We start from the raw sequence: 12,173 nt of genomic DNA on the forward strand, positions 1-12,173 counted from the left end.
ATTTTTTTATTGTTTATTTTTAAATGTGTGCAAAAAAGTCGTTTTATAAACGTGTGCATCCGTGAAAAGTTTTATTTATAAGTATTTTCTGTGACACGGAAAGATTATTTTTTAGTAAACACGCTCAGTGTGTGCTGAGTAAATACAGCAAAGGTTGTGTTTATTTCCTTGTTGTGTCGGTTAATGAATTGCAGGGGGGCGGGTGGGGGGAGCACGCAGTAAAGTGTAAGAAAGTTAGAGATCTTCAGACCAGTTAGATAGATTTCAGCTGAAGGAACTTCTCTCTCTCTCTCTCTCTCTCTCTCTCTCTCTCTCTCTCTCTCTCTCTCTCTCTCTCTCTCTCTCTCTCTCTCTCTCTCTCTCTCTCTCTCTCTCTCTCTCTCTCTCTCTCTCTCTCTCTCTTGTATGCAAATTTTTCGGGCTGCATGTCTTGGCCTGGAAAAGGGGGGGGGGGGGGGGGGGGCAGGGAGGAAAAGTGGGCGGAGTCAAACGTTACCGTACAATAATAGGAAGCAGCAGAAGTAAAGTCTTTTCATAAATGGAATACCGAGACAAAGACACAAACGGAGCAGGTAAGTGTTCTCTTCTACCTCTTATTTCAGTTTTAATCTTTTTTTAACGCCTCTTCCGGTTAGCAGCCCTGAACGTTTCATACGTGGCGTCGATGCTTTCACCTGCGTCAGGTAAAAGGTACGCCGCAAAAAAAGAAACGGAAGCTTCTCGGTTTTTTTCATCTCAAAGACAAAAAGAAAATAAAGTTCTGCGCCTGTTTCTCTAAACACTTTCTGTTTTGGTTTTAATTATTGTGGTGATTCTCAGTTTTAATGGCAAACGTTAGGAAATAAAGCTAAATCAAGCACACAATCTGTAGATCATATGTTTGCGTGTTGGACTTCTGCGTGACGTCACAATCCCCAGAAAATGATTTAACAGAGGTTTTTGCCAGAAGAAGTCATAGCTGCACATACTGTGCTATATCGGTTTATGTGGTTTAGAAAACGTCAGAAAATGAGACTTTTTTTAATCACAATAGTCATAGCACAACACCTGAGTTCCAAAAATTGGGTTTTCTTCATATTAAAATAGGAAAAACAATCAAATAATACATTTGAAATAAAACATTAGATTTTTTTTCTTAAATTTTGTATAATCTGTCTAACGGGTTAATCAAATTTAACTTAAAGCTATAAATAAGTCTGATCATAGTATTTACCACTTAAAATACTTACCAGTTGATGTTAGTCATTACAACCACGTGGAAATAAATGTATTCTACATAAATTTTGGATTTGCTTAAATGAGACCAATAACATTTAAAGTGTAGGGTTGGTGTTATTTATTGCAAAATTGTGTCTGTTTTTGTATTTTATTTAACAAATCTTTGTAAAATTGAATCATGTTAAATAATCAGGGGCGATCCCAGGAGTAAGGGGATCCAGGGTGGCCTGGGCCCCCTGGTGCCCCCTGCTTAGAGCAGTTCTTAAGCAATAATTAATTTTGATTTTTTTTTTTACTATAATTTAGCCTAATGTGAGATGTGGAACCAAAGCAAGTGAAGACATTTATCTGAAGTTAAAAATAGATGCTGAGACAAATACTTTCATGTTGTCTCAGAGATAGAATAAGTTACACTTTGAAAACATTCAAATCTAAAGCAATTGTAACTAAATAGCTGTTATTTTATTGTTGTAACTACTTACCAAAATTCTAAATACTTCAAAGGCAATGTTAGTATCGTTTTCTTACCAACGTACCTCTCTAACAGAGCAGCTGACCCCAGCCTGGCCCCCCTCCAGCATTGGTCTAGAACCTCCCCTGCAAATATGATCGATTATTAATTATCTTTATGTTTCTTAAAGGAAACAAATGATGAAACTATAATAAAATTCCTAATTAAATCTTAATTTGTCTCAATCAGGGGACGAGTATCACAATGAAAGGATCTTGGACCTCCACGGACACGACAAATCCCAGTCTCAGCTCAGAGTCAGACCTCCTGGAGACAGAAAGTGAGGATCTCCAGCACAAAGTTGACTTCTTCAGGAAACTTGGCTACTCAACAGCAGAGGTAAAGACTGCTTTGAGGAAGCTGGGCCTGAGCGCCGACACAAACTCCTTGCTGGGTGAGCTGATTAGAAGTAGAACCAGCCCTTTGCCGAGCCTTTCTGACTCTGATGAGAAGAGCTCAACCCAAAGGGACCTTTCGCTGCCTCAAAGTCGGGATGTTGGGAACTCCACGCCTCCTGAGCTTCAAGAGACACGGAGCTTTGATTCTGAGCTGAGGCCGATTGTTATTGATGGCAGCAATGTTGCCATGAGGTAATGATAATTAAACATTTGTTTTCCTTCTTAGATTAGATGTCATTATCTCAAATCATAACACATCATAAAGTTGTAGTGCTTTATTCCTCGACCTGTAGATGAACTCTGTTCAATAATACAATAATCAGACTCTGATTCTAATTGTTATTTACTTCCTGTCAACCTTTCTTGGTGTTAGCCACAGTGTCGGGGCATGTCTTGACAAATGTTACATGCAGAATGAAAATTTGCTATCTCCACCCCTCAATTGATGTGAAATGCAATAATTAGTGAGCAGATTTTCTCCACTAAGAAAGTGTAAATGGTTCCAGTGTTTACCCGCAGTAACCGAAGTTTGCTTCTTCCTTATAGATCTTTTTCTATTCAAATATTATTTTTACCAATCTTTCCGCCACGCCCTTTTTGCTTGTGTCATTTCCAGTCATGGCAACAAGGAAGTGTTCTCGTGCCGGGGCATCCAGCTGGCGGTAGACTTCTTCCTGGACAGAGGTCATGATACCATCACTGTGTTTGTTCCTTCTTGGCGCAAAGAGCACTCCAGAGGAGACCAAATCAAAGGTGAGGTAGCAGGAAATGCAAAACAGTTCAGGCCTCTCAAACCCCTCCACCACCTTTTTTTTTAAAGGAGACAAAAGCATAGAGTTACAAATCCTGGGTGCGGTTCAAACAGAACTAAAACGTGACCTTTGCTGACACATCCTTGAGCAGCATGCTGGCTTCAAAAAGATAAATGACAAGTAAAGGTAGAAATACAGGAATGGGTGGGGGGTGAGCTGGAATTGTTTTTTTTTTTTTTTTTTTTTTGTCAGTCAGATTAAAGAATTGGAAAAAAAAAGATTTGGAGATGTGTGTAACACGCCAATGCTCGTTTCCAATTCATAAAGGTTCCCACTTGTGTTGGCACAGGAAATTTGCAAATGTGAAAATATTTTGGCGTCAGGTTAGAACAGCATCTGGTTGGATCCTCAGCAGGTTTCAACAGGCTTTTTTGCTTGCTAGAGCTGAGTGGAATAAAACACACACACACACACACACACACACACACACACACACACACACACACACACACACACACACACACACACACACACACACACACACACACACACACACACAGTGGAGTATCTAAACATTTTTAAAATCTTTGTTTCCTGGTTAAAGAACAACAACAAATAACTGTCTCATCAAGCTGAAACAATATACATTTTAACTCATTCGCTGCCAGCGTTTCTCACCATTTTTTACTGTTTGTTTTTTTTTAGGAGTCACAGAACGTTGCGCGCTAGAATAATGTCAACGCCAAAACTACCAAAACAGAGAGGAGACTCACCTCTTACATCAGGAAGAATCCGCACTTTTCGAGCGTTATCCATTCTTTCATAATCCGTTGTCGAATTGCGATCTGCAGAAGCTTTTCCGGTTCGCGCTTCACTTTTTTTTACAGCAGCAGCCCAAAACGATCTCCTAACCCATGGATTTTCTGCTTCCTGATCACGTGACGTGTGACGAACGCGGATGAAGATCGGCTTTAGAGCTGAGATGTTTGTTCTCATGGTGCGGGGGCTCGCTCCAACGTCATTGGCAGTGAATGAGTTAATAGTTTTTTCAAATATATGTTAAAGCAATAAGCTGGAGTTTACCCCCTTTCAGGAATTATGTCAGATTTTTTAGAAACCAATAAGTGATAGTCTTACCCTGTATTGTGATACGTAAATTTTGTCTACTAAGCCCGCCTCTCATCCCGTAGAAGAAGAAGACGATCTTTTATATAGCACCTCTCAAGATAAAAATCGCAAGGCGCTTCACAAAAACCAAAAAAGCTTAAAGTATAAAAAGGTTTAAAAAATGATTAAAACATGTTTAAAAGGAGAAAAGAACAAAAAAATGTCAGGGAAGGGAGAGAGAAAATGAATAGGAAAGAGGGAAATCAATGGATCCCGGGAAAGGCGGAATAAGAACAGAATAAGGAGAGGGTGGTGACGAAGGACACATAAAAGCCAGCTTGAACAAGTGAGTTTTCAGCAGCTTTTTGAAGGAGACCACTGAGTCCACTGATCTCAGGCTCAGGGGGAGAGAGGTCCATGTCATTGGAATTAATCGCTGCTCAGCATTAGCCATGTAACTACGTGCTTTGTTAAGTACAACTTTTATGTATCTGTACTTTACTTAAAGGTATGGTGGAGTCTGTTTCTGAATTTCAGCAAAGAACCGCCCTCTCCACGTTTTGAAAATAATACGCACAAGAGAGAACGCCCAGTAATCCTTGTGCGCACTCTGTTTACAAGTAGCTGCCATCCTTGCAGCTAACTTCTTCTAGCAGTAATCTGAAATGAATTTCTCCAAACAGCATGCTGAACTTTAGCTTACCCGTTGAGCAGAAAACCGGTGACAGAGGCGTCGCTTTCCACATACACAGGAAGTGAAACTACCCATCAATGAGCACTTACGATGAAGGCCTTGCGTGAACGGTTCATCAGAATGACTTAACTGTTATGCGGACCAATGGTTCAGATGATCCACTCGGAAGAAAAAGATCATTCAGCATACCTTTAAGTAATTTTCTGGGACCTACTTTTTACTTTTACTCCACTACATTTTAAAGCCGTTATCTGTACTTTCTGCTCCACTACATTTTCTGAAAGTTTTCAAAAGTACTTTAATTAGCTTTCTGTCCGACCCCCACTCCACCACCGCTCTGTTAAAGACTGGCAGCGCAGTCCATTATCCGCGTCGGACTGCAGTTAAGCTAATTGTACTTTAAAGCTGCTTTAGCAAATTTAAAGAACAAGCTAGGTTTTGACCACACACATGCACGGAACGCTGATCCCTGCCCTCGGGTATCTTTCCTGAGATGCTTCTGCCGGAACTGGACACCTGCAAGAGGAAACAAGATGGCAGTAAATACCGGTCACTGTTTTCTATGTCCAAATGTGTCCTGTTGTCCGTGCCATCAAATGGTGTTTTTCTTTTTGGGACTCTGGTAGTTTGTCCTAAACTTGAAGTGGTAGCAGCCGACTGTTTCTCCTCTGATATTATTGAGCGGAGAACCTCTCTCACCAGTGGTGTTCTGTTCCTAAATACACCAGTTTGTTATGAGTGGAGGGCGCAGGGAAGTGCGGAAGCACTGAGGTTCACCAAGACCAACAACCAGATGGTCCAGTAGTTGCTTTCAGTCCCAAATACATTTTTTGACAAAAAAAGAGAACCGCTTTATTCCAGAGATTATTTATGTCCACAGTGTATTTATAGACTATGATAGAACGTTGTTAAGAGGTATGAAAAAATATTTTTAACAATTTTTTTCTGCTAATCTCCTTTCGGTCTGACAGCTCACTTCTACACACACAAGGCATATTTAAATATTAGTTGAGTACTTTAACTTTTTTTACTTTTAAGTTGACTTGAAAATACATACTCTTACTTAAAGTGATGATGTGTATTTTCCCTGGCAATAGGGGGCGGTACATACCTGAATCATTGCAAGTAAGCAATATTTTTGTGTTTGAGTAAGACCTTACCAGTGGCCATTAGAGTCAAAAATCTCAAAAACCTCCAGCAAAGTAACACGCACATCAGACTCTCATCAATGGCAACAAGTGAAGAGGTATATCAGTAAATGTGTTTTGTCCTCACAGGCTCCCGTAGAAGGAAACACTGTGTCTAGTATAGTTCCGCCCAGAAACTTAAACTCGCTCTCATGTATTTTAGACCCAACTTTTATAGTTATATGTTACAAACCCACCAATATTTTTCAACAACTGGGCATCATTTCATTCATTTTCAACAACATTTCGATGATATTTCCAGAGATTAATTAAAAAAAACTACACATCGTCTCTTCAAGTAAAAAAATCCCAGAATACTTCCACTTTTACCTAAATAATTTTTACTCATTTTTTACTGAAGTAAAAATCCAAGTACTTCTTCCACCACCTCCCCGTCATAATGAGAATTATACTATTCTTTAATCGGTTAGTGATTCACACTCAAAGCTGGCAAAAATCTAGGATATTTATGTAAAAAATAAAAAACAGTAAACGTAACTTGAATCAGTATGTAGGTGTAACAGGAAGGAGGAAGTTTTTGGACCATTTAATTGAATATAACAGCTAAGAATAAGATTCAAAATTTAAATCGATCCCATGTCTTCCGGTCTTGGAACTAGAGGAGGACAGTGTCTTCTGAAACTGCAGCACCTTTTTAGTATCAGAACAGCCTGGGTGGAGCAATCCAAAGGTTCTATTTTCAGTCGTGAATAGGGAAGTAAAAATGAACCCACAATCACCTCCGGGAAATTCCCACCAGGAACTTCTGATGTTTTTTTTTTTTCAAATGCATCTACAGTGTCTTGTTTGCAGAGGGCTGACAACCATTTGCACCAAAAGGTCTGACAGCCATTTGCACCAAAAGGTCAAGTGAAAATAGTCTCTGAAAATAACAAAAGCACGTCCTTGCTTAAAAACATTAAGAGCCTCTTGGCAAACATTACATAACCCAGTTGAGCATTCATTTACAAAGTTTATGGTTCATTAAATTTACATTCTCGCTTCTTATAGAAGTGTGTTGTCTTTTAATTTGCTCGTCTTGAAGGTAAACGGGATACGTATTTTTTGCTGACAGAAAACATATTTGATAGCGTTTGTTTTCTGTCAACAATCTTTGGATATTCGAGAGATCATTATGCTTTTCTTTTATCTGAATGTTGTGATGTCAGTCGTAAAAATGTACACACCGTTTCCTGACAAGGTTGTACATTTTACAATCAGTTATAAAGAAGACAGAGTAAAATGTCTCGTAAAGGTATTTCTTTAAAAGTTTCTGACTCGTGACTGTTTATATCTTCAGATCGGCACATTCTACTGGAGCTTGAAAGACGTAAAATATTGGCCTTCACTCCTTCACGGCAAGTCAAGGGCAAGCGAGTGGTTTGTTACGATGACCGCTTCATCGTCAAGTTGGCGCACGACGTGGATGGCGTGATTGTGTCCAACGACACATACCGGGATCTGCAAGGGGAAAAACCGGAGTGGAAGAATTGCATCGAGGAGCGACTCCTCATGTTCTCATTTGTGAATGACAAGTAAGCATTATTTGCCAACTTTCATTTCCAGTAGATTTGGCTTACCAAGGAAGTGCTGCAACCTCAGCCCATTGCATACCAGAGTTGTAGGAACAAGGAAAAGAATCGTGGCAAATTTGTTCTTCTTTTCTTCATTATTTATTCATTTATTTTCTTGCTTGTCTGTCCAGGTTTATGCCCCCAGATGACCCCCTGGGTCGACATGGCCCTAACCTCGACAACTTTCTTAGAAAAACACCTCTGCATGTGGAGCCGAAGAAACCCCTTTGCCCATATGGTGAGAAGTTACCACTGTACTAATTAGGCGCTTTGAATTGTTTTCCTACTGAAGAAGGCTGACTGGTTTAAAGTGAATGATTCCATTATGTGTGTTTTTTTTTTATCCAGACAAAAAGTGCACTTACGGCATCAAATGTAAGTATTACCACCCTGAACGAGCAAACCAGTCCTATCTGTCGTTGGCCGATGAGCTGAGAGAGAAAGCCCAGATTTCTTTGGTGAAAGAAGACAGAAAGGCTAAATCATCAGTCAGGCAGCCTCAGTCTGAACTTCGGCCTGCCCATAACGCCTGTCTTCATCCTCGAGATCGACAAAGTTCCCCACTTACAGGTCATTTTATCGAAAACTTGCCAGACCAAGAGGACTGTAGACAAAGCCCAAACCATACGATGTCAGGTCAAGTTCAGTCAGAATATTCTGGGATGCACCTCGGTCAAAATCCTTTCTACACTATGCCTCTTGAGTACCAGGATTCTGGCTTTAGCTCTTTTGACAGCCAGTACTCTGATGTGTCCCTCACTAACAACCACAGAGTCAGGCCACAGCACCAGAGTGCTATCGCCAAAGCTCAGGTTGCCTCCGTGCATTCAGAAGAAAACACCAATCGGTCCTACAGGAACAGTACTCATCGTCGGCAACAACATCATAAAAACATTGACCTCAACAGTCAATCGTATTTTCCTCCAATGTTCCCACCCTATGTGCCCCATCAACACAGCTTACCCAGCCAGTTCCCTAATAATGGACACTCCCATCTTCAGCAGAATTACTGGTCTGATCCCCTTCAAGGGATCCCTCGGGCCAGGACATCTTGTACCCTCCCGCAAGTGGTCCATACTTCCCATTCCCACAGCCCCTGCTGCTCCTACAATGATCAACAGTACCTAGCCTGGCCCCCACCCCATCCTGCTGATTTTGTTTCAAAAAGTTCAGAACTACGCAAAAAACTGCTAGCCATCTTCACACCAGTGGAAGCAGACACGATCATGGAGATGTACCCAAATATACTGGATGCTGAAAAACTGGCTGCAGAGATATTAACGCTGAAAGCTAAGGGATTCTTTGGTTAGTCAACTTGATGTTTTAGTTTGAGCTCTGGAAATGTTTTAAGGTTTTATAGTCAGGGTGATCGCTATTTATGAACTATTAAGGCAACCAGTGCCGAGTTATTTGTATGACATTTAAGTCAGATTTAACCTTGTCGTCCATATTTTGGATGAAAAGTGCTTCTAGATCCAACAAGGCGAGTTTCTAGAGGTATGATCGTTGATGCATATTGTATCTGATTCCTTTCACATTTTATTTTAGTTTTTCAAATAGAGAATTTTTAAAAAATATTTTAAACTCTGATCAGTTTCTCTACTCATTCAGTGTTATCTTTCATCTAACCACAGCCCTAATTTGGTTTGGAAACTGATAAAACACTTCAGGAGGCTAAAGGAATTCACCTTGTGTGTCATTATTCTTTTTCTGTTAATGTGCATAATTTTCATGAAATTCTTGTAAATAAAACTACAAATTATGAGTGTTCCTTTAAGTAAAATGTATGATTGAAAATAATAAAACATGGAAGTAAGTTCTCATTAACATGGATCAGTGTTAATGTTTTTAGTACAGCATTAGGAAAAGGAAACGGTCTCCCCAGGCAGTGGCGTATCTAGAAATTTTGGGGGATGGCCAGGTAGGGGTGCAGATTTGGACAAGGGTGGCACATGTAAACCGCCCACAACCTCAAATAATTAGAAAGGGTTCATAATCTAATTGGCTGCTATAAACCAAACACATATATTTTTAGCACAAAACCAATGGTGCACTTTTATTAATAATTATGACATGAGTTAATGCATACATTTCCATCCATCCATTCTTTTCTGCTTATCCGGGGTCGGGTCGCGGGGACAGTAGCCTAAGCAGAAAGGTCCGGACTTCCCTCTCCCCAGCCACTTGGGCCAGCTCCTCCAGGGGAGTCCCAAGGCATTTCCTGACCAGCCGAGAGACACAGTCCTTCTAGCATGTCCTGGGTCTTCCCTTGGGTTTCCTCCCAGTTGGCTGTGCCCAAAAAATCTCACTAGGGAGGCATCCAGGATGCATCCTAACCAGATGCTCGAGCCACCTCAACTGGCTCCTCTCGATGTGGAGGAGCAGCGGATCTACTCCAAGCTCTCTTTCAGTAATAAGACCTTAAATTTGGCCCTTTATTGCACCAGAAGCCAGTGAATGAATGCCAACACAGGAGTGAAATTACCCCCGCGCCTAGTGCCTGTCACAAACGTAGTAGCAGAATTTTGGACCAACTGCAAGAGTGCAACCGTGCCCTGACTGAGGCCGGCATACAATGCATTGCAATAGTCTAGTCTTGACAAATTAAAAGCATGTGCGACAGACTAGATGACCTCTGGACAACAGGGGCTTAAATCTGAACAGTTGGCGCAAAAGAATTAAATAAAATAAAATAACACAATCGCACAATTTGGTTGATTAGAACATTAAACTTAAGGGCCAAATCCATTTTTACTCCTAAATTTCAGATGGTAGTCTTCACACTAGGCATTAAAGGGCCTAGGTCCACAGCATTACAGGTGCGAACAGACGTACCAGGTCTAAGAACAATGAACTCAGTCTTAGCATCATTCAAATATAAAAGATTCATAGCCAGGAGTGGACATCCCCTAAGGTGTCCATGAATATTGATATAGAGCCATCAACCCCCCCCCCCCCCCCCCCCCCCGCTGAAGGGGAAGGTAGATCTGACAGTCATCGGCAAATAAATGAAAGCGCACGCCAAATCACCAAAGAAGGTTCCCCAAAGGTATATGGCAAAAAGAAGTTACCCAGTACAGAATCCTGTGGTACACCCCACTCGAGTCCCACCCAGGTCAAAGAGGTTTCCCCTATAGTGACACAAGCGCTCATTTCCTGTAACTAGGAGCATATTGTTTGTAGGGCCGGCCTGAAGAAGAAGAAAATATAATTTCTATAGCGCCTCTCAAGATAAAAATCATGAGGCGCTTCACAACAACAAAGAATGTAAAAATATAAAAAATAATTTTGAAAATGGTTAAAATATATTTAAAATGAGCAAAAAATAGACAATTGTGATTAAAAAATGTTAAAAAAGAGAGAGTGAATAGGAAAGAGGGAAATCAGTGGATCCTGAGGAAGGTGGAATAGGTGGATAGAGCAGAATAAAGAGAGTGGTGAAGAAGGTCATGCAAAAGCCACTTAGAACAAGTGAGTCTTCAGATGCTTTTTAAAGGAGACCACTGAGTCCACTGATTTCAGGCTCAGTGGGAGAGTTCCAGAGTCTGGGGGCCACAGCAGCAAATGATCTGTCACCTTTGGTCTTTAGCCTGGTGCTGCACAACAGTAGGCTTTGATCACTGGACCTCAGGGACCTGCTGGGGGTGTAGAGACTAAGAAGATCACCAATGTAAGATGGTGCTTGTCCATGTAAGGCCCTACAGACCAGAACCAGGATCTTGAAATGTTAGTTGCTGGCTGGACCCGGGCCGCCTAATGGGTATACAGTTACTTGGCCCACCGGGAGTGCCCAATATGCCAGATGGCCAGCCCACCCATGGACACACTATGTTTTATTCTACGAAAGTCTGTGAGGACAAAATGTATTTACTGATTTGTAACAAACGGTTACAAAATTTTCACCATTCATAAATGTTGTTGTTTTACACATTTACCTCTTTGCTTGTTGCCACTGATGAAAAGGAGTTTGATGTGCTTGTCATTTTGCTGGAAGTTGAACGATCTGACGAAGTACTCGTTTGAAAATTGTGCTCCGGGGGATTTTTGACTCAAATGGCCATCCATTGTTAAGGCCTTACTCAAACACAAAAATACAGACAATATACCCAAATGCTTAAGATACTGGACACTTTGCTGTCCATTTATAACGAGACAGCTATTATTTAAGACCATTGAGGTTGGAGCTTCTTTTGCCTCTCGTCATGTGTGTGACATAACATCACCTTTTCAGTTACAGGAAGTAAACTTGTTTTGCTTGGTAAATAATACAGGCATAATTCCAGGGAAACTTACATAGATATGCATAGTAGACGGAAGATCCTGTATACGTACAAAAATATGATTAGCTTCAGGCAAAGAACTCAAGTGGAGTATGTTTTCCAAAGAAACTGAACAGGAAGTCGCATCTCAGCCACAGCTTGACCATAAAAGCACATTTCGTACTTTAACACACCATACCACATTTCTCTTCAAGGAAGTCCTTTTGCAAAGACAAATACGTTCTTTACCTCATACTGCTTCGGCAAATAGTTTAATGTGTCGCACTGTTTGTGTTCCCATGGCTAAAACACTGGGACTTACATCACTGCTTGACTTCATATTTGTTTTGACTATTTAAAAAATGCACGTACAACACCCGTAGAGGTGCATTTTCACCATCATTCTCAAGAGCAGCCTTTTTACGTCCCCGACAGGAGGTGTTAAAATGTGAAGGAGGGGGTAACATAAGCCT

At 40.8% G+C, this 12,173-nt stretch overlaps 1 protein-coding gene across 2 annotated transcripts; it reads left to right on the forward strand.

The window, feature by feature from the left end:
* Positions 1-465: 465 nt before the first annotated feature.
* On the forward strand, positions 466-9,272 carry LOC107379365 (ribonuclease ZC3H12A). Of its 2 annotated transcripts, none has more exons than XM_015950085.3 (6): positions 466-572; positions 1,919-2,319; positions 2,744-2,880; positions 7,168-7,402; positions 7,573-7,679; positions 7,790-9,272. In XM_015950085.3, exons 2-6 carry the CDS (start codon positions 1,934-1,936, stop codon positions 8,749-8,751), a joined length of 1,827 nt encoding a protein of 608 aa, XP_015805571.1. In that variant the 5' UTR covers positions 466-572; positions 1,919-1,933; the 3' UTR covers positions 8,752-9,272. The 2 variants fall into 2 exon arrangements, with proteins under 2 accessions (XP_015805571.1, XP_054596985.1); XM_054741010.1 differs by lacking the exon at positions 466-572 and adding an exon at positions 603-690.
* The last annotated feature ends 2,901 nt before the right edge of the window (positions 9,273-12,173 follow it).

This window comes from Nothobranchius furzeri, chromosome 5, assembly GCF_043380555.1.
Source record: "Nothobranchius furzeri strain GRZ-AD chromosome 5, NfurGRZ-RIMD1, whole genome shotgun sequence".
NCBI classification, from domain to species: domain Eukaryota; kingdom Metazoa; phylum Chordata; class Actinopteri; order Cyprinodontiformes; family Nothobranchiidae; genus Nothobranchius; species Nothobranchius furzeri.